Below are 27081 nucleotides of genomic sequence, written 5' to 3' on the forward strand. Positions count from 1 at the left end.
TAATTAAAACATTGGTGCATGATGCCGCTGAGGTATGGTGAAGGAAACATAGAGGTTGAAGAAATTTTTGTGATGTTTTTAAACATTTGTTTTGATGGAACAATTTGAAGTGACCACTGCATAGACCCAACAGAGCATTACCTGACTATGTGGCAAAGCCGCTGTACCTCCAGTGAAATGTGTGCTCTAGAGCAGTCCCTTGGCCCCTTACTTGTTTCAAAATTATATAAAATTTCCCCATGTGGAAGGGTCCATCTGACCAGCTTTTGAGAGCAGAGACAAGCTGCACTCTTTCCTGGACCACATCCTCTCAGTATTAGCTAAACCTGTATTTCCACCTCGACCTGCCAACCTGGGGTTTCCACACAGACCTGCTCCACTTCTGGTTTCCTCCACATCAAACCCCACTCCCTCGCTCTTACTCACTATCACTGTTTTTAGAGAGAACAAGAGAATAAGTGTTTTATTAGTCATTTTAATTGTATCCAAGTAACTAATGTGTTGAAAGTGACATCGTTTGAGGACAGTGTTGAAGATTTGACCTATTTAAGATTTTATCTGTGCATAAATGTCTGAAATAGACGGAGAGTGAGAGGATTACAAAAGGATAGGTATTTGCATTTAAAATGAGCCATGTTGCTGTTTGTGTAAATGAAAGCATTAGGTTAGTTGTGCATGCAGCTCTAGTGGTGACATCTGAGAGAGTGTGTTCACTGGGGCTGTCCCTCTACACAGGCAGTGGTTACAGCTCAGGAAATGGTTATAAGAAAAAAAGAAAAATATATGAACAGAAAAAAATGTTAATCTTGAACGCTCATCTAAACACATTTTCAATGTCTTCCTGCATATGCAGTGCACAACTATGCTACTATGGGCACAAATCAATGTAAAAATAATAATAACATTTTTTAACACTGAAAAAATAACAGCCACGTTTCAATCTATAGAATTATGTTGTAAGTGCATTTAATTTTTGTATACAACATCATGATCACTCTCGTCTTTATCTGAACAGAGATATACAATATTGTTTGTATGAGGTTTATAATATTATAATAATGCATTAGTCCTCAAATCTGGATCTCGGCCTAAAGTAGCACATAGGCCCCAGAAGATAACAAATAAAACAGACTCCATGCAATATTTCTCTCACACTCAAATGCACCACTCCTTGCCCATATGTATTATTTTTTTAAGATGATACTGAATAATTCTGACTGTTTTGTTAGCTGTTGAGATTAGAGTGAACCAGAGGGAAACCTTACACTCAGTTAGGACATGAATAATAAAGAACACAGACACAAACACAAAGTGAAGCACCGAGTCAAACACACTCACACGGTGATCTGACGTTGACCGCGCTGAGAGGTTGTTGAACTTGTAAGAGTGGGTCATAGCGCCTCCTACAGGCTAAGGGAAGACTATGATGGACGTTTTATGAATATGTTAGAAACAAATTGGCGAAAACATTTGAAAACAATCCAGAGTATCAAATCTGAAGGATTTATAAAGAAAAATAGGTAAATGGCAAAATCAGCTGGCTTATTTTGATCCTAAACATACCTAAATGTGTATCGAAGATCATTAAATACATAAAATAGATAATTTTGATATATAATCGATTTTTGACAAATTGTAGATATATTAGTGGTGCAAAATGTCAAATAAATATGCTTTCTCTTAACAATTGCTGGGTTTAACTTCAAACAGTTCCACCTCTACTCTCATTACTTACCTCGGGAACTCAGAGCTTGTGTCGCGTGTCAAGCTCCAACATTACACAATAGAAGCTAAGCATGTCTAATAAATCATATAGCCTATGTCAGTGTTTCCTAACCTTTTTTTCTGCAACGGCACACTTTTTACAATTAAACAAATCCCATGGCACACGTCTATCCCACTGTCCCACATAACCATCGTTGATAGTTTTCTGTCCATTTTAGTTGCGTGTTTACTCGTAATGTTTGAAATTCGGTTATGCAAAAAACGAAGTCACGCAGGTACGGTGTATAATGAGATCACAGGTGGCAAGAGAGCTAATTGGGTAATGAATAAAACAACAAATTTGCATCTTCTCTTATTTTTAGATTTGTTCTTGCAAATTAATACTTGCAATGCCACAACAAATAATTTTTGATTTATCTATTTATTAACATGGCTCCAGACCCTAGCATTTAAGAGTGGTAGCACCGGTGTTCAGTTCTACATATGGTCGCACCGGACCAACTGAAAGAAAATGAGTTTTCTTTCACGGTTTCTTTCTTTTTATTAGGATCTTGATGATTAAAATGCAGTCATCTGAAGACAAACAACGCCTTTTTCTACAATCAGAGGGCATTAGATAAGATTTTACACAGAAGGAAAGTTCCACTGTATCCATAGTTTTAACTGTGGCATTTGCAATAAGATCATAGTAATCAAAAGTAAAACCATGATTAGCAGTAACCATAAAACAAATTATGGCATTTTCCGTAAGAAAAACACATACAGAAATTAAATTGTATTCTCTCACTACTATATTGATATAAGTTCATGGTAAATTTTTTTTTTAAATATCTGTGATGTGTGGATTGAATCCTTACAATTTCTGTCTGTTCATTGTGCAGATTTCTCCTTTATTCCTTTTCAATGCTGTTTAGAATGTTGGGGCCGTTTAATACAATTTTAAACTTGTTTAATCATCGACATATTATGGGCTTTCGTAGAGGTTTTAAACAAATAATCAATGTCGAATTCGCAACCCAGCCCGTGCTTCTCACAGCTCTGTTTATGATGATCTGCGCCGCTGAGCGCTCGAGACTGGTCCAAGTATAAATAAACGTCTCTGCACTGATCTGTCCGTTGAGCAGCGCTGACTGATCCGGGTAAAGCTGTTTCTTTTCGCGTTTGGAACGTTTGCCGTTTGATATTTCTCATATGGAACAAAAAACGACAGAGCACAATCAGAGAGTCAGCCAACTTTGTAGTCGCACCAATGCAACCCCTTGCAAAGTTTAATCGCACTGCTAGTAAAAATGGTTGGAAAATTAGTCTCAGTCTGGAGCCCTGATTTATTTTGTGGAATCTGATCATTTTCCACGGCACACCTGACAATCTTTCACGGCGCGACACAGTGGTTGGGAAACACTGGCCTATTGGCACTTTTCCACTGCACGTTATGGTTCGACTCGACTCTGCTCGCTTTACTTTTCTGAGCTTGCTTTTCCACTGCACTTTATTGAAGCCTCAACGTGGGTGGGATTATAGGCTGATGGTCATAGTTGCGCCGCCTCTACTGCCGTGACATCATCTTAAACGCGACACAAACATTACTGACCATAAACAATAACAACACCCAGCTGTTAGCTACTAACTCATGCTGTTGCATGTTGATTTTACACAAGTGTAACAGTTAAATTGCCCTGGTTGTTTTAGAAGTAAGCTTTCCAGTAGCTGGTCAAATAAATAAAGTGAAGCTTTCAAGCAGAATATAGAGTTAACGTAACAAAATGTACCATCCTCCATCGTGGACTCCAACAACGCCGTGGCAGAGTCCAGGGCACTCTCCCTCCCATTGCTCACTGGTCTATTGCCATAGATAGCGTCCATTTGGTCGAACCACTTCCACTTTCTTCTGTTTGAACCACTCCGGCTATTGTGGTCCTTTATGGTTCTGTAGTTACTTAAGGTTTTTTTTTAACTTTTCTCTACACTGTTGGTAGGTCCAGTGGTAGACATGTGCGGCTAACAGCTGAGACACTTCCTGAAAGACTTTTTCGTTTCACGTCGTTTCGTTTGTTGCTAACGAGAGGAACGTCTGCACCTCGTTTATTGACTACGGCGTGGTTTTGCGAACAGCCATTTCTTTTTACAATTCCAAAGTTGCATGAACAAATGATATTGCTGTCGCTGTTGCTAACTTTAAAACTAGGGGGTTGATGTCCCGTGTCACAAATCCAGTGACACTGGTAGCGACGATTCTCTCTGACCAATCAGTGATCTGCAAGTTTTTGACGTCACATTTAGTATCGGCTCGGCTCGCTTGGAACCTCGACCGAGGTGGTACTAAAAAAGTACCATGTACTATCCACAGTGGAAAACCCCCAAAAAGCCAGCAGAGTCAAGTCGAGTCGAGCTGTACCAAAGCCCCATATGTGACCCTATGAACCAAAACCTATGAGGTCAAGGGAGTTCCTAAATTATGCCTGCAGTTACAGATTTTCTTGTTTCTTGCAAGTTGAGAAACCCATCCATATGAAAAAACATTAAATTTTTTACTTAAAAAAAAAACATTACAGAATCTCAGGGTTGGGGAGTAACGGAATACATGTAACGGGATTACATATTTAAAATACAAAATATAAGTAACTGTATTAGAATACAGTTACATTCAAAAAGTATTTTGATTACTGAAGAGATTACTTTGCATTTTATCGTCATTTGTTTCATTTAATATTTAGTCCTTTCAGATGGAAAACATTTATACATATAAATGATGCGATCCAAAGTGCATTTGAACAGCGGTGAAACACTTTCTTATGATGTGTTACATTCATATGAGCAGACAGAGAAGTAAGTTTGAAGTAAGTTTGGAACAGAAGAAATAGAAATAAACCTTGTGTAAATTGTCAGCTTTACGCTAAGCTAAAATGCTATTTCTAGACATTTTACATGCACGTTACCAGGCACGATCATACTTTTTTATCAAGAAAATTCACGCTGGATCATAATTTCTTTTTTTCTAGTAAGACCTTTGATATTAGGGCAAAAATCATATTTTTGTATTGTTTTCCTGTAAAAATATCTCAAAATCCTTAAAACAAGATCAATTTGATTGATCTAGTTTTAGAAACAACACTGCATAAGATATTTAGGTTTTTCAGAGAATGTATTTTGAACATGTGTATTTTGTATTACTGTGCTGGCAGAGTTTTTATAGTCAAAACAAGTGAAAAAATCTACCAGTGCTGAAGAAGTAATCCAAAGTATTTAGAATATGTTACTGACCTTGAGTAATCTAATGGAATATGTTACAAATGACATTTTACAGCATGTATTCTGTAATCTGTAGTGGAATACATTTCAAAAGTAACCCTCCCAACCCTGCTCACTACACATTGTGTGTATAGCATGTCAACTACAGGTGATTTAAAGAAATAGTTTACCGAAAAATGAAAGTTATGTCATTATTTACTCACCTTTTTGTTGTTCCAAATCAGCCTATGACTTTCTTCTTGACTTTCTCAAAAGTTGAATTTTGAAGAATATCCTGCCCACTGTTGTCAGTATTATGAAAGTATATGAGACCAAACAAAAGCACCACAAAAGTATCATACAAGTGTCCATGTGATTTGCTCATTATATCCAGTGCTTGAAGTGGAAGAAAAAAGGTGCAGAACTGGGGCCAAATGGTGAACAAACTGATTTGATGATGTTCAGGATTGAGAATGATTTTGACTGCACCCAGCAGCTAAGCAGTTTGCGTAAATACATTTGACTGAATAAGACTCAATAAAATGCACTGACCCAAAAGTTGCTGGTTCATGTTTTGGAGAAAAGTGAAACTGAACTATGCCCAGACAAGCTTAAACATGCGTGCTCCTCCGGCACTGGACCACGGATCGTTTGATGGCCATCGATGCTGTTGCACGTGTCGAGTGTTGTTAAACTCAGAGTGTTCGGATGTTTACCAAGATTTTATCAAAATCATTTGGAAGGTTAGATAAAAGTGATTGGCGGGCTGCATCAAATCACTTACATTAAAAAAATACATTACATCGCACCGGAAGACTCTGAGAAGTGGTGGTATGCAAGAAAACTGCCGGTACTTTGTAGAGTAAATTATATAAGTGCTGGTACTGCGTACTGCTGTGTACCGCCCAACTTCAAACACTGATTATATCCCAAGTCTTCTGAAGCCATATGATAGCTTTGCATGAGGAACAGACCCAAACTTTAGTCACTGTTCACTGAAAATCTTGACATCGGCCCTAGTTCTCTTTTGGGCGTTCATTCGAATTTATAAGAATAGTAGCAAAGTCCATTTCATGAACGAATGGTTTGTTTGAGTTGGATCTTGTCAATGAAATAGCTGATTCAGTTCACAAAATCTATCTGAATTATTTATTCACGAATTGTACTGATTCATAAGTTCAACATTTTCAATACTCAATACTGACTTAATGATTGACTTGTTTACAGCGGTTAACAGCTCACTTGAGGGTAAAATGATCAGTGAATGACTGAAATTTTGGTCTGTTTTTAAATTTTGCTTGCACACAATGCAGTAGTATTACTTCAGAAGACTTGAAACACAGCACACGAGTTGTCTGGACCATTTTTGTAAGTTTTGGAGCTTGACAGTTCCATTTCCATTATATGCAGAGTAGCCAGGATAGATAGATAGATAGATAGATATATCTATCTATTTATTTTTATTTTTGGGTTTATAGAAGAAAGTAGTACAGGTTTTGAAAAACATTAAGGTGAATACATAAAGACAGAATTCACATTTTTTGGTGAACTATTCCTTTGAAGCATAGCCACCTAAATACTTTCTATTATTCGGTTCTAAAATATAAAAATGTTTTTCTGCTAACAAATTAAGGCTAAAATTCACTTTATATTTTTGTGTTACAATTGTTGAACTTGTGAATAAGTGCTGCACTAAGCAGGGTTTTTTTTTATTTTTATTTTTTTGAGTTGCACTAGCATGCTTGAGTAAGGTGAGGTTTGATTTTAGTGTTGATAGCATGTAGCTGCAGGCTCAATGGAACTGGGGCAACAGCACATTATGACCATGTTCAGAGATGGGTGGAGCCAAACCAGCTCACACATTATGTCTGGAATGTAAATTTGCATAGAACATCTAATGCCATAGATTGAAGATATGCAAATTACACTTAATGATTCAAATCATACCCTGTGATTTCCTTTTTCCGCATTGTACGTTGAAGAAAAAAACTCATGAAAGTTGTTTTATAACATTTTATTGTACAATTTTACAAATTAGTTTGAGCAAAGGTTTAAAAAAAAAAAAAAAAAAAAAAAAAAAAAGAAAAGCTAAATGTTTGTAGTTGCTGGGTAAACTCTTTTGGGGGTTGAAAACACCTGGAAATGGAGGTTATAATAAAAAGTAAGGGGACTGGGTTGTTGATGGTCAGAGTTTGGTCCAAGTCCAATGGCTTAAGATTCGGTGACAGGTTGTAGGGTCGGACTTCAGAGGTCGTTCAGGCTTAAGAGCGGGTGTACTTTCCCCAAATGTGCAGCATGAATACAGATGCAATAAAGAGCAGACTCATAACCAAAACTGGTACTGGGCCACTGTAAGGAAAGAGAGATAGAATAAATTACTGTCAGCTCTTATTATGATCATTAACAAACAGTAAGATACAGGGAATCCTAGTGGAGGTTTGACAGTCTCAAGTTCAGAAAGTTCAGATCAGAGTCACTGACCAACTCTTAAAGAAATAGTTAACCCAAAAATGTAAATAGTCATCACTTATCCTAATATCATTCTGACCCTGGATTATTTCTCTACAGTGAAACACAAAAGGAGATGTTATGCAGGTTGCCCCAAGATGCTCTTTTCCCAAACAAAACAGGATGGTGATTTATAGTACCAAGCACAAAAAAAAAAAAAAAAGCATAGAAATGTCATAAAAAGTCCTTACGACTGGTACACTATTTGTTTAGCTTTGTATGAGGAACAGACCTGAATTTATACTATTATTCCCTGATAACTTGGCTTCCACCATTGCCCACAAATCACATATGGAGTCTTTGAGAGTGTCAGGCCAGGTTTGATGTCAGTGACACCAAACACCACTGGTTTATGTCATGTGACCAGTGTTGGGTGTAATTCAATTACAAAGTAATTAGTTACTGTAATCTAATTATTTTAGTCAAAAAGTAGTGTAATACATTACATTTTAAATTCTTGTAATCAGATTAGTTACTGACTTTCAATTAATTTGATTACTTTTAAGTACATTATAGGGTTATGCTTATTTCTAATATATTATTTATGTAGAATACATGAATTATGGCCACATAACGAATCATTGTGAAGGAGAAATGTGAGGTACTGTGTGTATGACTTGTATTTTGAATTTGTTGAGCGAAAAAGTGATCTAGAAAGTAAAATTAATTAGTAATGTGATTACTAATTACTTAATTGAAAAAGTAATATGATCACAGTTTGAGAAATAATTAGTAATTTGTAGTGGATTACTATTTCTTAATAACTTACACAACACTGCATGTGACTGATCATGCTGTTTAAAAATTCAACCGCAAATTAGTTACGGCAGAAGGAAACGTTTCAGTGAATAACTTAAAATTTGGCTGTTCTTCACACAAAGCTAGTCTTCTGAAGACTTGGAATATGCACCAATCGTATGGACTAATTTTATGAGTATAAATCATCATCCACTTTAAATGTACGGAAAAAGAAGCCCTGACATTCAGCCTGGACAAAATGAAGCCAATCACATACATCAACTAAACTAGTGATATACTTAAGGACTTTAACTCAGTAATTAATTAGCTTAACTTTAATTAAAATCAGTGTTTTGGTATCTGTCCAATGGTGACTCAAATTTTTAAATATAAATAACATAACGATGTATAAAGCACGGCCAATCAGGACTGCTCATCTTGATTGTGACAGAGGAGGGCTAATTAGGATAATAAATGTTGGTGAGGAAGATACTGTTAACGAGCTAGGTGGAAAATGTGGGGCTTTATTAAAGCAGGAACTGACCATCCCCTGGGTCGCTAGGCAGCTGTGTAACCATGCTGACTGAAGGCCCACCCCCTCAGGCTTTAATTGATGTGACCTTTTCTGACGGAACTTTAATTAAGCTACAAAACACAGACACACACACAAACCTAAAGAGCGGTTTAAGAAAAAAAAAAAAAAAAACCTTCAGACACATAACTCCACACAGACTCTCTTACTCTGTAAGCGACAATTGACTGTAAATATGCCCACTGCAGACTCTGACAAATCCATTCTAAAACTCTCAGCCAATTTGTCCATATGGAATGAACTGATGCAATGCCTCATGCATTAACTGGGTAAAAAATTACTAGTCTAGGAAAAAATGCTTTGAACACATCTACAGGTATAAGAAGAACATTAGGCCCTTGAAATGATTGGCACAGAAATCACTACAGAGGAACACACTGTTCGCTTTAGAGAAATGTTAACGTAGTAGTAAGAGTCTGCCTCTAAATATAAGGCACACACATGCACACTGCTGTAGGAGGGAAAACGGCAGGGAAAACATCAAATAAAGGAGGAGGTTGAGCCCATGAGGCCAATTTCCTGTCGTTAAAATTTCATGTTTATCTTTATAAATGCTAAACCTCTCAGAACCCTCTGCCCCTCCCTTTCGTGTCACTTCCTGTCGAGCTGAGGAGATGAATAAAAAATTAGCATCGGTGTGTGTTTGTGTTGGTTCTTTGCACATCAAGTATCTCTAATCGTTACCTCATCTTATTTTGCCTTGAACTTAAGCAACAAACAGCAATAAAGATGTCTAGTCTGATTTCTTAGTTGATCCACAGTCAGCTCTTTTCTCTGTGAAACTAGTGAGACTTATCACATAGGTTAAAAATATAGTCAGTGACTACACCACAGACTTTATTCTAAATTCTAAGTCACAAATTTCACCTCAATTCCATTAAATACCATATTGAAACATGCTGCTATCTGGCAGGTTACAATAATAAAATGCAAAGGGGTGGGGCAAAATATTTGTGCAATAGCCAATGAGATGAATTTGTACGTCCTCAGTCAGATTTCCCAAATTTGCAAGGAACAGCAAAAAAAAAAAAAAAAAAAAAAAAAAAAAAAAAAAAAAAGGACAGCAGTTAAATGGGAAAGATTTGTGAGCATGAGGCAAAAATGAATTTTGACTTGCCCCTCCTTTAAAAAGTTACAGTAAGGCACTTACAATGGAAGTGAATGGGGCCAATCATACATGCCTCACTGGAACCCAGATATTTGCTTTTTTAAAGAAAAGGAGGGGCAAGTCAAAATTTGTTTTTGTGGTAATCAACATTATGCCACAAATGCCGTTAATTGAGCTTAACTTGTTTTGAACCCTGAATATTCCTTTAAAATGAAAATAATACACTAAAGAACCATTAAACGTTAACTAAAATTCTAAAAGTATTTTTATTGATATTTCCAAAATAATATAGAAATGTGAATTGGTCTACATATTTGAATGATATCTTATGTTACAAACTGCTGTTACAGCAACAGCATGCACTATTTGTAACATGATTTGGTAAGAACTTTCAAATGTTCTCTTGTTTGAATAAATAGACCAAACTTCTTAGAAAAAAAAAAAAAAAAGAGTGTTTGACACATTCCTGGTCATTCTCGATACTGTGTATGTGTATACTCACACTTTAAGACCTGGGGAGTCTTCAGTGTAAAAGCGCCACATCCCTCCTGTGCCAGCTGATGCTGTGGATCTGGCTCCACTGCGTGCACCACTGCTGGGGGCTTTCCTGGGGAAAAGCAAAATAAATAAATAAATGAATATACACATAAAAATAGAGATTCAACACACAAGACAAATGTCTCAGCCAGGTATCATCAAGCATCTGAAGTGGATAAAATGTCAACCAAATGATTAGAGCCAGAATATCAGTGCAGTGAACAATCACATCACACACTTATTATGTCAAATCTGCAGAACAAAACATTGCAAGTAATCATTCTCAACTGTGACTTGCAGTGAAGTCCAGATAAATAATACCACTCAGCTTTGCTGATTAAATCACAGTTAAAGGGATAGTTCACCCAAAAATGAAAATTCTCATCATTTACTCACCCTCATGTCATCTCTGATGTGTATGACTTTCTTTCTTCAGCAGAACACAAATTAAGATTTTTAGAATAGCTCAGCTATGTAGGTCCATTTATCTCAGCCAGAACTTCAAAAAGCATGCAAAGGCAGCATAAAAGTAATCCACACCACTCCAGTGGTTAAATCCATATCTTCAGAAGCAATATGATAGGTGTGGGTGAGAAACAGATCAATACTTAAGTAGGGATGCACCGATCTGATACCTGGATCGGTATCGGCTCCGATACTGACACTTTTAGATGGATCGGGTATCGGTCTGAGGAGCACGACCCAAATCCGATACTGTGTGTTAGTCATGTTCGTTCCTGTCAAGCTCCAAAAATGACATAAAAGAACCATAAAAACACCATTGAAGTAGTTCATATGACTCATGCATTTTATTCAAAGCCACCTGAAGATGTGCGATAGCTCTGTGAATCACAAAAGGCTGTTTAATAAGTAAATATATAATATGCACGTGCAGCACCAGCGCGTTATTGAATGGCGCTGCTCTGTTTACACACACACACACACACACGGCCATGGCTGGAATGGTAATCTGGAATGGCTGCAAAATGGACCGAATAGGCCGCAATAAACTGTTGTATTTAAAATTCTAAACATAAATAATAATAATAATAATAATAATAATAATAATGTATTATTATTTGTTTACAAAAAATAACTGTGAATGAAAAGTGAACCGATATCTTACAACTAAATTGAACAAAAAAAGAGATCTGAATCCTTTAATGTCCAGATACATGTTGAATGTTTTAAAAAAAACAAAACAAAACAAAACAAAAAAAAAAAAAAACCTGCCTTCTTTTCTACTGAACACTTTGACTGGAATTACTGTTAATTTTGCTGCAGCATTATCCAGTAGACTAGTTAACAATAAAGTTTTTCTTAATAGTTTGTACATTTATATTGAAATAATGTGTAGTTAGAGGTTTGTGTTTCTTTACATATAATTAGCATCACTCAGTGAGGTATAGATATTCTAAACTGATTATGAAAAAAACAACACTGGTATCGGTTCGGTATCGGCCGATACTGAGATTTCAAATATTGGAATCGGTGCATCCCTATACGTAAGTTCTTTTTAACTATAAATTCTCCTCCCTGTCCAGTAGGTAGCAATATGCAAAAATAGTGTGAATCGCTAAAAACAAAAGAATGCAAGTGAAAAAGTAAAAAAAGGAGTTAAATATTGATCAGTTTCATATCACTTTTAAAGATGTGGACTCTTATGAATTACTTTTATGATGCCTTTATGTGCTTTTTGGACTTTAAAAGTTCTGGCCACCATTCACTTTTATTGTATGGACCTACAGAGCTGAGATATTTTTCTCAAAATCTTTGTGTTCAGCAGAAGAAAGTCATACACATCTGGGATGGCATGAGGGTGAGTAAATGATGAAAGAATTTTACATTTTTGGGTGAACTATCCCTTTAACAGAGAGAAACACACAAAGATATCAGCTTACATGAATGAAAAGCTTTTCAATCTTCTGGATTCAGCAAGGATCGGAGTAGGATGAGAGATGTGAATACACCCAGTAGGAAATGAATGTAATTATGTGTGCTGAGGTTAAGTAGCCATAAGTAAAGTTGTGCTGAATGGGGTATTAAAGGCCTGTATGAGCTCAGCTGATGATTGTGCAAGTTGCTTACCTCTGTCTGGCTGAGGTGCCAGCGGCACGAGGGGCCACTGTCTTACTGGGGGAACGGCTGGAGGCACCAACATTTGTTGCACTAGCTGCAGGTCCAGGCTGAATAGAAGAGAGGGACAGATAAGCAACGTGATAAATTAAGTGCATAATATGCCTAGAAAGCTTATTTCTTCAGGCCTTAAAATTAACAATAAAATCCCCTAAAAAAAAATATAAAGTTTATTAAGTTATAGTACATGCCACAGAAGGCAGACAGATCGATATAGCATCTCTTACTATCGTTATACAACCAATGACCCTTTAAACCTGCAAAAAGCCCCTTAAAATAGATTAGAATGTATATACTAATGCTCAAACCTAAAGAGAGTAGGACAACAGATTATATACTTTATAGTTTAAGTCAGTATTTATGCCGTGAAACCTGCTGAGATGAAGTCTGAAGCTATGAAGTCTGAAGCTAAACCGGTAGTCCAAAAGAGCCACGTCTCCCAAAGATATGCAGCGATTGAACACAGCGAGCCCACAAGCTGTGTTAATAAACAACTTGTACAAAACTAAATACAAACTCAGTTTGTGCGAAGATTAAAAATTTGCATGTGAGTAACTGTAAAACAATTAAAAAACTAGGCTAAATAAATTATTTAAATAACGGTAAGTTAATACAAGAGCATGGCTGGCTAGACAGTTAGCAACCCAGATGAAAAGGTCATATGTGCACAAAACGAACATTATAATGATTCAAAACAAATACAAAACCAATTGAGAAACTTACCATTTTGTTTAATGTTGTAGGTTTCAGAAGTTTGGGGGTAGAAGATTGAATCTAGTTGACGAAGACCAGCTGATCCAGAACACTGAAGAAGAGAGCCACTTGATGACGTTTCATCGAGAAAGCCACGACATCCGTAGAAAGGACCCCCTCTTGAAGCCGGTAGAGTGCCTGACTTCAAATGAGGTTCTGCGTATTACTTTGACCGAATTCTGGGATGGTTTGGGGTGTGCATTTTATCCTAAAACTAAAGTTATTGTATTACATTTTTTTTTAATGAAAATAGTTGAAATACACTTATTTTAAGTAAACTCAAAGGAATGAGAACAGAGTACAGTGACGTGTCATGTACGATGGATGATGTGTACAGTTTTGGGCAGACATTTTGGCTCAATCCGGAAGCCAGTTTCACTACATCGTCTTTGCGAACTTTGAGCCACTATGGTTATTCATTAGAGGCAGTTGAGGTTGTGCCAAAAAACGTGACAGGAAAGGTAAGCAATTCCTCGTCCTTATTTCAGGATCATTTTGAACACTTTGTCTTTTTGTTTAGTGTTGAAGGCACTACTGCCGAGTTTTATGTAAACAAACACAAAACACGACATTCGAAACAGTGCTGTTTTAGTGTTACTACTTACTATGTAGCTTAGAATTGACGTGTCCCGTTTGTTTCAACGATCTACAAACATTTAAAAGGAATATTCCGGGTTCAGTACATGTTAAGCTCAATTGACAGTATTTGTGGCATAATATTGCCTCTCCTTATCTTTGAAAAACGCAAAAGTCTGGGTTACAGCAAAGTCTCTCTAGCAAGTCAGTCTACTGTCTGCTGTCTTTGGAACGCTCTCGGAAGGCTATTTCTAATCATGACAGTGCAGCTCCTCTCTACTTGATCAAACGGTCGGCCAAGATTACGATCAAAGAACGTATTTCAAATAAGAGATAAAATCTGACAATACTGGAATTGAAATTGTTAATTTTATTGTATTACCTCATATTACGCTAAATAAAAACGCAAATTTCCCGACTTGTATAGCTAATGCGCATGCGTGTTCTAGAGTTGATTGACGGGTGATGTTTGTATCTAAAAGGTGATTGGTTCTTTTACCTGTAAGGCGGGACTTCCTTTCTACATCCGTTGACCGCTGGGCGTTCAGAGCTCCTGGTTGAACATTCCAATTTCTCCCATTCATTTTAATAGAAATGGCCTAAATAATGAATAATTTCTGGTTACAGAGGCACTTACAATGGAAGTGAATGGGGCCAATTCTTAAACGTTAAAATATTAACAATTTCAAAATTATATCCACAAGACAAACGATATGAGTGTTGTTAACATGATTTTAGTGTGATACCTTTTCTGTGTAAAGTTTTTATCCTCAGGCAATCTGGCTACTGAACAGGGACACTTGAGACAGTCTGTATATTCCAGCTTCACACAGACACAAAAGAGCTTGCACTATAATTTTAATTAACTAAATTTTTGCACACTGTATAGTTCTGTGTACATTTGTACAACCTTACCCTAACCTAACCCTTTTTTTATATTTTCAACTATATTTTATTCATTTACTTTATATTTCTTTATAATCTATATTTTATTCTCTTTTTTTTATCATTATGTGGGTGTATGTCCTTAGTTTCTGGTTCTGTTTGTTGTTGCACTGTGGGACGAGGAACTAAGGAAAAATATTTCGCTACATTACATCACATGTAAGTAATATGTATGTGACAAATAATAAACCTTGAACCTTGAAACCTTAGTTATAGACAATTTTAGAACTTCATTGCTATGGTGATGTAATGTCAACAAACCCTAAAATTACAATTTAAACAAATTTACAGCTCAAATAATACATAAGTTTTAACAAAAGAATTCCAAAAAGCAGTCCCATTCACTTCCATTGCAAGTGCCTCACTGAAACCTCGATTTTTATTTTTTTAAGAAAAGGATGGACAAATCAAAAATATTTTTTGTGGTAATCAACATTGATCAACATGATCAACACAAATGCTGTCGATTAAGCTTAACTTGTATTGAACCTGCAATATTCCTTTAATGATGGATGATTGTAACCATGTTCAACACTATTAGAACACGTAAGTGCGGTCTGGCCAGTGGTAACAACACAGTGATGAGATGTTTGATGTGATCAATCCACAAAATCATGATTTTATTTAACATTGGCAACATAAAGAGGGGCCTGGGTAGCTCAGCAAGCAAAGACGCTGACTACCACACCTGGAGTCGCAAGTTCGAATCCAGGGCGTGCTGAGTGACTCCAGTCAGGCTTCCTAAGCAACCAATTGGCCTGGTTGCTAGGGTGGGTAGAGTCATGTTGGGTTAACCTCCTCGTGGTGGCTATAATGTTGTTTTCGTTCTCAGTGCTGCATGTGGATGCCACGGAGAATAACGTGAAGCCTCCACATGTACTAGGTCTCCGCAGTAATGCGCTCAACAAGCCACGTGATGAGATGGGCGGATTGAAGGTCTCAGACGTGGAGGCAACTGAGATTCGTCCTCCACCACCTGGATTCACTATGCCACCACGAGGACTTAGAGTGCATTCCAAATTGGGAAAAATAAATAAAATAAAAACATTTGCAACTTTTTTATTTATTATAATATTTCAGCAGTGTGTGAGAGAGAGAGATTGCCTGTTTTTTTTGGGCAACATCAACCCAAAAATCTGGAAAAGTCTAGTTGTTTTGTATAGAAATATGGTGTACTTGTCATTTGATTTTGTAACAGGATGGTTCGGGTGGTGTTCCTGCACCCTGATCTGGGTATAGGTGGAGCAGAGCGTCTGGTGGTGGATGCAGCTGTAGCTCTGCGCTCTCGTGGCTGCAGTGTGCAGATCTGGACAGCCCACTATGACCCCCAGCACTGCTTCTCTGAGACCCTCTCACCTGACCTACCTGTGGTGTGTGTGGGTGACTGGCTGCCCACCAGTGTGTTTGGGTATTTCCATGCCCTGTGTGCATACCTGCGCATGATCTATGTTACTATGTATCTCTTGTTCTTCAGTGGGGAGGAGTTTGATGTTGTCTTCTGTGATCAGGTAAAACCCTTTTTATTTTTGCATTTGCATTACTTTTGTCATCTTTATTTAGAAAAGTAGAGATTTCAACCAAAATGCAGAGATGGAAAATAGAGTCTGAGACACAAGTAGCAAAAAATTGACTCGAGACTCGATTTAGACTTGTAGGCAATAGATTTGAGACTTGTCTTTAAATTAAAAACTTGCAATCAGACATATTTAGGGCAACAAGGAGAAATATTTTCTCAGAATATTAAAACATTGTTTAGATAAGAGGAAGTCTTTTGTGCACTCTTTGTACCTCATTTTTTTTCCCCGTGAGAATGTGCTGTCATCTGCTCCAGTATTCTACAGAGACATTTTTTCTCTTGGAATTCCTTAGAAAGAATACATTTTGAATAAATGAAATTAATTTATATTAATAAAACTTTTTACTGCATATAGAATAATATTACCAAAAGTGACAAAAGACTTGAGACTGCCAAAATGTAGTAATTACAATAATGAATTGTGCATTAGGGGGCGCTCACACCGAACAACTCATTTTTGCATCCATCTGCTTTGTTTTTAATTGCTTTTCTATGTAAACGTGCTAGATGGACATCTTCAGCCGTTGCACCGTGTCTCGCTTTTTTTTAGCGTCTCGAAGTGGAGCGCTGCATTTTTTAGATGCTGTGTCAGGTTCAAAATAACTTTATATTTTAAAAATGTATCTTGGCACCTGCATTCTGTCCTTTTCCTTGCACTGTGTCTAGCTTATTTTAGTGCAACAGCATGTTCAGTCTGAACATATTTCTATTTATTTACCACTATGGCATAATATTGATTGATTGATCTCTTTCAGGTTTCAGCATGTATTCCCTTTTTGCGTTTGGCACGTCATAGGAAGAAAGTTCTGTTCTACTGTCATTTCCCTGACCAGTTGCTGACTCAGCGTAACTCTGCTTTGAAGCGCCTGTATCGTGCTCCCATTGACTGGTTTGAGGAACTGTCCACTGGCATGGCAGACTGCATTTTGGTAAACAGCCAGTTCACCAAAGGAGTCTTCAAACAGACTTTCCCCAAATTAGCTGAGATCCACACCGATATCCTATATCCCTCTCTGAACTTCGCAGCTTTTGATGGTGAAGTAGAGGGCCTCAGTGGGCTGGTCCCTGAGGGACGGAGCTTCCTCTTTCTGTCAATCAACCGCTATGAACGCAAGAAGAACCTGCCATTAGCACTACAGGCGTTAGCGGCTCTGAAGGAGCGCCTATCTGAAAATCAGTGGGAGCGCGTGCACCTTGTGATGGCGGGAGGATATGATGAGCGAGTGACTGAGAATGTAGAGCATTACGAAGAGCTGTGCTCACTAGTGGCTTCTCATGGCCTGGAGGACCACGTCACCTTCCTGCGCTCCTTCTCGGACAAACAGAAATTGTCCCTGCTGCACAGCAGCATTTGTGTACTGTACACACCCAGCAATGAACACTTTGGCATCGTACCAATAGAGGCTATGTACTCGCATACTCCTGTTATTGCAGTTAACTCGGGTGGACCACTGGAGTCTGTGGCTCATGGTAAAACTGGCTTCCTGTGTGAACCAACACCTGAGTGCTTCTCTGAGGCTATGCAAGAGTTTGTTGCAGACCCTAAACTCAAGCAGCACATGGGGCAGGCTGGCAGAGAGAGGGTCCAGCAGCGCTTCTCACTGCAGGCCTTTACTGAGCAGCTCCACAATCACATCATCAACCTTACCCAGTAACACTCTGTAACATCTTACAGGACCAGATCTGCTGTGGACCAGCACATGAATGCATTTTGCCAGTCAGGTTGCCCTAGAGTGACTAATGAAAGTATGTGTTCTCTAATGAAAGAAAAGAGCAGTAAAGGCAGCACAAGAATGTGGAGCACATTGAGAGGTGAATGAATTACTGTGTGCTGGTTACATTGATCGAAGTGTGGCATGGCAAGGCCTGAGAACTGTATGTGTTTATGTTATGCCATTAGAGAGTTTCTTGTGCAGAAATCGATAGAGAAGTTTTCTGTGCCCTGCTCTATTCTGCAGAGTCGCTGCTTTTGTTTGGTGATACAATGGAGGATGGTAAGAGTTATTTAAGTCTCAACTAAAGATGCTCATAACAAGTTAGTCTGAGTAGTCTAAAGAGAAAGTTTTCCTAAGACACTGAAGGTCATATGAAGGCTGTTTTGGTTTGAGGTTGTTACTGGCTGTGTTGTATATGTCCTCATAGAGGAACTTCTATTGATACGAGACCAAAGCACTGATTAAATGAAATTCTACAATATGTTTGTGTTGTTTGTCATTGTCTATTGTATCTTTTGTTTTTTGGATACATTTGATAGACTTTTTCTTTCTTACAAGCTGACCCAACAGAACAGTGGACAATTTACAATTCTAGAATTCAAATAAAAACAGATCACTGTTGTATTAGTAAATTTCCATCTGAATTGAATTTCAAACAACTAATCAAATTATACTTTGCTTATACTTTTATCTTTTGATTAGTTTAAAGGGATAGTTCACCCAAAAATGAAAATTCTCTCATCATTTACTCATGCCATCTCAGGTGTGTATGACTTTCTTTCTTCTGCAGGACACAAACAAAGATTTTTTGAAAAATATCTCAGCTTGGTTGGTCCATACAAAGCAAGTGAATGGTGGCCAGAACTTTGAAGCTCCAAAAATCATATAAAAGTAATCTATATGACTCCAGTGGTTAAATCCATATATTCAGAAGGTAAATAATAGGTGTGGGTGAGAAACAGATCAATATTTAAGTTCTTTTTACAATAAATCTCCACTTTCACATTCTGAAAGTGGAGATTTATAGTTAAAAATGGTTGAAATATTGATCCCAAAGTGATTGCATTGCTTCAGAAGACGTATATTAAACCACTGGAGTGGTATGGATTACTTTTATGTACCTTTATGTGATTTTTGTAGCTTCAAAGTTGTGGTCACCATTCACTTGCATTGTATGGCTCTACAGAGCTGAAATATTATTCTAAAAATCTTTGGGTTCTGCAGAAGAAAGAATGTCATACACACCTGAGATGGCATGAAATTGAGTTTTTGGGTGAACTATTCCTTTAATGTTTAAAGATGAAAGGTGCAAAAAAAAAAAAAAAACACATTGCAAAGACAATACTTGTTTTCAAACAGCTTTCCCGAATACTCCCCCCATCTGACATTGTTTGAACAGACAATCCCAGAATCAATCCATTGGTTGAGCCAATGTTGCTGTGTTGGGCTGGTCAAAATGGTCAAACAAACAGCTGCAGTGTTTACACTTCGGGAAAATCACCATACAAATGGCATACTTATAATTGTCTCTCCATATTAAGATGGTATAGAAGTATTTTAACATCAAAAAAATTACACCCTTCAGCTATAAATTTCAAAAGCACATACTGTATATAGAAACAATTATCTGGTCAAATTCAAGCTGTTCACATCAGTTATTGTCCAAGCACAGAGCACTCCACATTCAAGCCTGTGATGGTTTTACACTCATGAAACCCTGAATATCTGTGATAACCTCAAAGGTGAGTGCTCTTGCAGCTTGCACGCTAAATTAGTAAACAAAAGGGGGGTGTCTATTAAATAGGCTTTAGTTTTGTAACAGACATCAGATGTATTGCTTCTCTAGTGTCATCAATTTTGTTGGCAGTTTGGGAGCAGTTTTTGGTGCATTTCCTCATTAACCCTCAATGTGTTAAAGATGAGGCCCTTATTTTTAGCTGTGCACTGATTGGGTTTTATTCATATATAAAAGAAGGGTTATGAGGCCGGAGAACATGTAAATCAACCGGGCACAATAACAAGGTCAGACTGCATAACCTTCACTGTGCAAGGGAGCAAGTCTTCACCGACACCCCATCTAAGTGCTAAAGAACCTCGGATACAATCATTGAATGTAATGAAGTTTTCGTTTAGCAGTGTAAAATTGATGGAAATGCTCTCTAATTGTTTTTACAAAATATGAAATAAATTTGAATCAAAACCAGAATCTGTTTATTTTCAACTGCAACAATGCATTTGAATTTGCTTTGTTTTTAAGCACAAGACAACAGAACAGTGCAAAGACAGTGATAGTTTAATCAAGAACAATACAGTGCAACACAAGGACCATACAATTCGAACTAATTATAAATACACTGTATACACATAAGAGATGCTAGATTTGCACTTGAGAGGAGAATAAGTGAGACATACTGGACATTATATTACTTGCTGTAATTAATTAAACACTGAGAGTTTTCCTCCAAACTAGCTCTAAAATGTGAATGAAAAGAATCGAAATCTCAACAATTTACATTAATGTTATAAAGTTGTGCTTAAGAGGACAAAAACTTGTCTTCTGAGGAAGACACATCCAACTGTCATATCTATTGAAGTATTAGCTAACCAGTAGTAAATCTCTCATAGCAGAAGTTGTTATTCCTAAAAGAAGCAGCACAGTACAGATCAGCAGTTACAGAAATACTCAAACCAGCCCGACTGGCACCAACAATCATCCTTAAGGATGTCGTGTTTCCGGTGTGAGAAGCCTACGCTGTGTGCATTTCGGATGCCTCTTCACTCTGGAGCTGTTTGTTTGTCTTTGGTTTTGTTCCGTATCATTGTATTTGCTTAAATGCAAATTTTTCCCTTTTGTTTCACACACTCATAAAATTTACACTTTTGGATTTAATTCCAACGGACTTTAGCCAGTTTTCGTGGTTCCTGCTGGTGTGTGGGGTTTGGGCTGCTCTGCTCACAGGCCTGGTACGGTGTCTTACCCGGTCTACCTGATTCCACTGGACTGCCTACCTGGCGGCGTTTGCAGTGCGGTTGTGCTTTGTGACGGAGGGATTTTGTCGTCAATGTGTGTTCATTTCATTTCTGCCCCCCCCCATGTTCTTTTGAACTGTTGGATCGGACTTGTGCACTTCTACATTTTCACTTTGGACTATACATTTTACACCTGGATTGGTATGTTGTGCTTTTGAGGACTGCATTGTTTTAGTGATTTGTGTTTGTGTGGACCATTGTTTTTGTGTTTATGTATTTGGTTGTTGTTGCATGTAATCGCTTCGAGCTCGGGAAAAGCGCTATATAAATTAAACGTATTATTATTATTATTATTAGGTCATATCTTATGAATAATATCATATCCCCTGATAAATACACTCTGGTATGCACACAGACAGGAATGTATCTTCACTGTTTTTTTTTTGTTGTTGTTTGTTTTTTTTAAATATTAGTTAACAACAATTTGTATTCATAGCCTGTCTTTTAGTGTTTTCTTATTTGAAATACTTGCAAATTATAAATTTTTATGGCTTTAATAAAATATTCCACCACATAAGCATATATCTGGCCAAGAGTATTGGTGCACTGCGTGGGCTGAGCTTTGATTTACATTTGTGGTATAAAACAAATAAAACTTGCTCATTTAAAAAAAAAAATAATAAAAAAAGGCAATCAGTAACATCTCTCCATGGCAAGTTACAGGCAAAATGATAGCCTTAATAAAACCAGTTATTTATCACCAAAGATAAAGAAACATTATGGGTCAAATTTTAAATGGACAGCGGATCCATGCAGGAAGCTCAGTTTTCCTTGCAGAATGTTTACTATTTGGTTGCATAATTTGATTTCTGTCTTTGAAAGCATGCAGTATAAAGACTATTGTTATTTCTCAGCTACAGTTATGGACCATAATTGTTACATAAAATACTGTAAGGGATATTTATATTCAGAATATAGCCTAGATAGCTTTGCATGGCATGGATTTTAGCTACAGTTGTGCTCAAAAGTTTGCATACCCTTGGAGAATTGGTAATATATGTACCATTTTTAAAGAAAACATGAGTGAGCAGGCAAAGCACATTTCTTTTATTTCTTATGGGATTCATATTCAAGTGCAGGTTATAACAGAATGGCACAATCATAAAACAAAACATGGCAACAAAGAAAAAAATGAAATGACCCCTGTTCAAAAGTCTGCATACCCTTAGTTCTTAATACTGTGTATTGCCCCCATTAGCATAAATGACAGCGTGCAGTCTTTTGTAATAGTTGTCTATGAGGCTCCAAATTCTTGCAGGTGGTATAGCTGCCCATTCATCTTGGCAAAATGCCTCAAGGTCATGTAAAGTCTTTGGTTGTCTTGCATGAACCGCATATTTGAGATCTCCCCAGAGTGGCTCGATGATATTAAGGTCAGGAGACTGTGATGGCCACTCCAGAACCTTCACCTTTTTCTGCGGTAACCACTGGAGGGTCAACTTGGCCTTGTGCTTAGGGTCATTGTCGTACTGGAAAGTCCAAGAGCGTCCCATGTGCAGCTTTCATGCAGAAGAATGCAAATAGTCTGCCAGTATTTTCTGATAACATGCTTCATTCATCTTGCCATCAATTTTCACAAGATATCCCGTGCCTTTAGAGCTCACACACCCCCAAAACATCAGTGAGCCACCACCATGCTTCACAGTGGGGATGGTATTCTTTTCACTATAGGCCTTGTTGACCCCTCTCCAAACATAGCGCTTATGGTTGTGATCATAAAGCTCTATTTTGGTCTCATCACTCCAAATTACAGTGTGCCAGAAGCTGTGAGGCGTAACTGGGCTTTTTTGTGGCACTGGCGCAGTAAAGGCTTCTTTCTGGCAACTCGACCATGCAGCTAATTTTTGTTCAAGTATCGTCGTATTGTGCTCCTTGAAACAACCACACCGTCTTTTTCCAGAGCAGCCTGTATTTCTCCTGAGGTTTCCTGTGGGTTTTTCTTTGTATCTCGAACAATTCTTCTGGCAGTTGTGGCTGAAATCTTTCTTGGACTACCTGACTTTGGCTTGGTATCAAAAGATCCCCGAATTTTCTACTTCTTAATAAGTGATTGAACAGTACTGACTGGCATTTTCAAGGCTTTAGATATCTTTTTATATCCTTTTCCATCTTTATAAAGTTCCATTACCTTGTTACGCAGGTCTTTTGACAGTTCTTTTCCGCTCCCCATGACTCAGTATCTAGCCTGCTCAGTGCATCCATGTGAGAGCTAATAAACACATTGACTATTTATACACAGACACTAATTGCAATTTAAAAAGCCACAGGTGTGGGAAATTAACCTTTAATTGCCATTTAAACCTGTGTGTGTCACCTTGTGTGTCTGTAACAAGGCCAAACATTCAAGGATATGTAAACTTTTGATCAGGGCCATTTGGGTGATTTCTGTTATCAGTATGATTTAAAAAGGAGCCAAACAACTATGTGATAATAAATGGCTTCATATGATCACTATCCTTAAATAAAAGTTTTTTTTGCATGATCAGTCAAATTTTCAAAATCAATGCCAAAATTTCACAATTTCAGCCAGGGTATGCAAACTTTTGAGCACAACTGTATAATTTGGACTGGGAGCTCTACAACAACACTGAAAAAACGATTGGTTGGCTCAACAACCATAACGTAAGAAAATGAATAGAATCTACTCAGAAATATACATATTTATAAAATTGTTAGCTTTACTTAATTCGCGTTAATGTGTACAACACAATATTTTAATTATACAGTGAACTTGGAGTGATACATAAAGTAAAAGAATAGCTGTGAGTTCCTAATCCATAAAAATACGATTTTAAGTACAACCCCAATTCTGAAAAAGTTGGGACAGTATGAAACATGCTAATAAAAACAAAAATGAGTGATTTGTAAATTATAATCACCCTTTACTACACCGATCAGCCACAACATTAAAAACTACCTGCCTAATATTGTGTAGGTCCCCCTCATGCTGCCAAAACAGCACCAACCCGCATCTCAGAATAGCATTCTGAGATGCTATTCTGCTCACTACAATTGTACAGAGTGGTTATCTGAGTTACCGTAGACTTTGTCAGTTCGAACCAGTCTGGCCATTCTCTGTTGACCTCTCTCATCAACAAGGCGTTTCCATCTGCAGAACTGCCTCTCACTGGATGTTTTTTGTTTGTTTCTGGCACCATTCTGAGCAAATTCTAGAGACTGTTGTGTATGAAAATCCCAGGAGATCAGCAGTTACAGGAATACTCAAACCAGCCCATCTAGCACCAACAATCATCCATGTGATTATCTACTCAGCCAATCGTTTGGCAGCAGTGCAAAAAATCATGCAGATACGGGTCAGGAGCTTCAGTTAATGTTCACATCAACCAAATCAAATCAAATCACTTTTATTGTCACACAACCATATACAGAAGTGCAATAGTGTGTGAAATTCTTGGGTGCAGTTCCGAGCAACATAGCAATCGTGAAAGTGATGAGACATATACCAATTTACAATAAGCATCAGATTAACACAACACAATTAAAGTCTAATATACACATAATTACACACAACAAAATATACAAATAATAACACACTTTACAGTATACAATACACACAATACAATAAAAAAAGTATATATAGAATGTACAGTAGGTTGTATTGTACTGTATTGACATTCAGGCTGTTGGTTGATAGTAAGTTGTTAAGAGAGAATCTAATATAATAATATAATTTATGACAGTCCGGTGTGAGATAAAAGAGTAAGAGTAATAAAGTGCAGTGCTGATGTATTTTGATCGTGAGAGATCAAGAGTTCAAAAGTCTGATTGTTTGGGGGAAGAAGCTATCATGAAGTCGGCTGGTGCGGGTCCTGATGCTGCGATACCGCCTGCCTGATGGCAGCAGTGAGAACAGCCCATGGCTCGGGTGGCTGGAGTCTCTGATGATCCTCCGAGCTTTTTTTCACACACCGCCTGGTATATATGTCTTGGAGGGAGGGAAGCTCACCTCCGATGATGTGTCTGGCAGTTCGCACCAACCTTTGCAGGGCTTTGCGGTTGTGGGCGGTGCTATTGCCGTACCAGACGGAGATGCAGCCAGTCAGGATGCTCTCTACAGTGCAGGTGTAGAACCGTGTGAAGATGTGGCAGTTCATTCCAAACTTCCTCAGCCGTCTCAGGAAGAAAGAGGCGCTGATGAGCATTCTTCACAACGGCTTCAGTGTGGATGGACCATGTGAGTTCCTCAGTGATTTGGACACCCAGGAGCTTGAAGCTGCTGACTCTCTCCACTGGTGCTCCATTGATGGTGATGGGACTGTGTTCTTTGTCTTTTCTTCTGAAGTCGGAACCATCAGAATGTGGAAATTTTTTTTATCTCAGTGATTTTGACCGTGGCATTATTGTTGGTGCCATATGGGCTGGTTTGAGTATTTCTGTAACTGCTTATCTCCTGGGATTTTCACACACAACAGTGAAAAGAATTAATTCCGAATGGTGCCAAAAACAAAAAAACATCCAGTGAGCAGCAGTTCTGTGGATGGAAATGCCTTGTTGATGAGAGTGGTCAACAGAAAATGGCCAGACTGGTTCGAACTAACAGAGTCTACGGTCACTCAGATAACCACTGCCGGTTGGCGTTGTTTTGGTGGCACGAGGGGGACCTACACAATATTAGGCAGGTGGTTTTAATGTTGTGGCTGATCGGTGTATATTGAAAGCTCTACAACTACACATTATATGATGTTTTATATTATGTACAGTAATTTCAAATCAGATGATTGCAACACACTCCAAAAAATTTGGGACAGTTGATTGTTTACCACTGTGAAACATCACCATTTCTTCTAATAACACATTTTAAGCATTTAGGCACTGAAGACACAAGTTTGTTAAGTTTAGAAAGTGGAATTTTTCCCCATTCATCCATAATGTAGGTCTTTAGCTGCACAATTGTACGGGGTCCTCGTTGCCATATGGTGTGCTTCATAATGCGCCACACATTCTCAATTGCACTTGTAATCCGGACAGTATGTGGTTTGAAGTTGTCCTGCTGGAAAATGCAGGGACATCCCTGGAAAAGATGGTGCTGGATGGCAGTATATGTTGCTCCAAAATTTTTACATATCTGTCTGTATTCATGGTGATCTCACAGATGTGAGAGTTACCCATGCCATTGGCACTGACACACCCCTGGCCCATACAGACAGTGGCTTTTTGACCTGACACTAATAACAGCTTGGATGGTCCTTTTCCTCTTTGTCCCGGATAACATGATGGCTGTTTTTTTCAAAAACTTTTTGAAATGTGGAACCTTCTATGGAAGCATATTCATGTTTAAAGTCTTTGAAGCATTAAAGCATGTTGAAATGCTCTAATCGAGAAAAAAAATGCATTGAATTATCAGTGCTTGCATTTAAATGTGTTGAATTTACAGTGCTTACAATTAAATCCTTTGTATTTACAGTGCTTGCATTTTGGGAGGCTGAATTTTAACAAAGTTGTATTTTTAAGCAGTGAATATTTCATTTAGAAACATTTCACAACTAATTTCATTATTAAAAATTAAATAATAAATATTCACCTTCCAAAGTTATTTTTCAAAATATTCAGTTCATTTGAAAATACAGTCTAGATTTTTCGACAGGTAAAATTCAGCACATTATATTTTGCTTAACAAAATTTGTTTCCTCAAATTCAGTGGTTCAAATTCAGTTGGAAATTCAACCTTCCACATCCAGGAACTGCAGGAAAAGCAGCAGATTACCGATGCACAATCTCAACCTGATGCTATTCGTTCTCACCAGTAGGTGGTGCAGTGCAATCGGGTGCTGACTGCTGAAGACCAAAGCTACAGGTAGAGAAAACAGCCGTGTACATTTTGATAGGTTGTTTTTCAAAATTGTTCATGGGTAGAAAATAGATAAATATTTGATTTGCACATGTGGGTGGGCAT

General features: G+C 37.7%; 2 protein-coding genes across 3 annotated transcripts; one reads left to right on the top strand and one right to left on the bottom strand.

Annotated features, from left to right (window-relative positions):
• Positions 1-6990: 6990 nt before the first annotated feature.
• LOC127453940 (protein transport protein Sec61 subunit beta-like) lies at positions 6991-13457 on the bottom strand. Its single transcript, XM_051720761.1, has 4 exons — positions 13296-13457; positions 12525-12622; positions 10402-10506; positions 6991-7302 (listed from the first exon to the last, which is right to left on the bottom strand). The coding sequence occupies exons 1-4, from the start codon at positions 13296-13298 to the stop codon at positions 7215-7217; spliced, it is 294 nt and encodes a 97-aa protein (XP_051576721.1). The 5' UTR covers positions 13299-13457; the 3' UTR covers positions 6991-7214.
• A 207-nt stretch (positions 13458-13664) lies between these two features.
• Positions 13665-18618, top strand: alg2 (ALG2 alpha-1,3/1,6-mannosyltransferase). 2 transcript variants are annotated; one of them, XM_051720758.1, is made up of 3 exons: positions 13665-13786; positions 16045-16354; positions 17178-18618. In XM_051720758.1, the coding sequence occupies exons 2-3, from the start codon at positions 16046-16048 to the stop codon at positions 18075-18077; spliced, it is 1209 nt and encodes a 402-aa protein (XP_051576718.1). In that variant the 5' UTR covers positions 13665-13786; position 16045; the 3' UTR covers positions 18078-18618. The 2 variants fall into 2 exon arrangements, with proteins under 2 accessions (XP_051576718.1, XP_051576719.1); XM_051720759.1 differs by having other exon boundaries at positions 13706-13786; positions 15679-16354.
• The last annotated feature ends 8463 nt before the right edge of the window (positions 18619-27081 follow it).

Source organism: Myxocyprinus asiaticus, chromosome 16 (genome assembly GCF_019703515.2).
Source record: "Myxocyprinus asiaticus isolate MX2 ecotype Aquarium Trade chromosome 16, UBuf_Myxa_2, whole genome shotgun sequence".
NCBI classification, from domain to species: Eukaryota; Metazoa; Chordata; class Actinopteri; order Cypriniformes; family Catostomidae; genus Myxocyprinus; species Myxocyprinus asiaticus.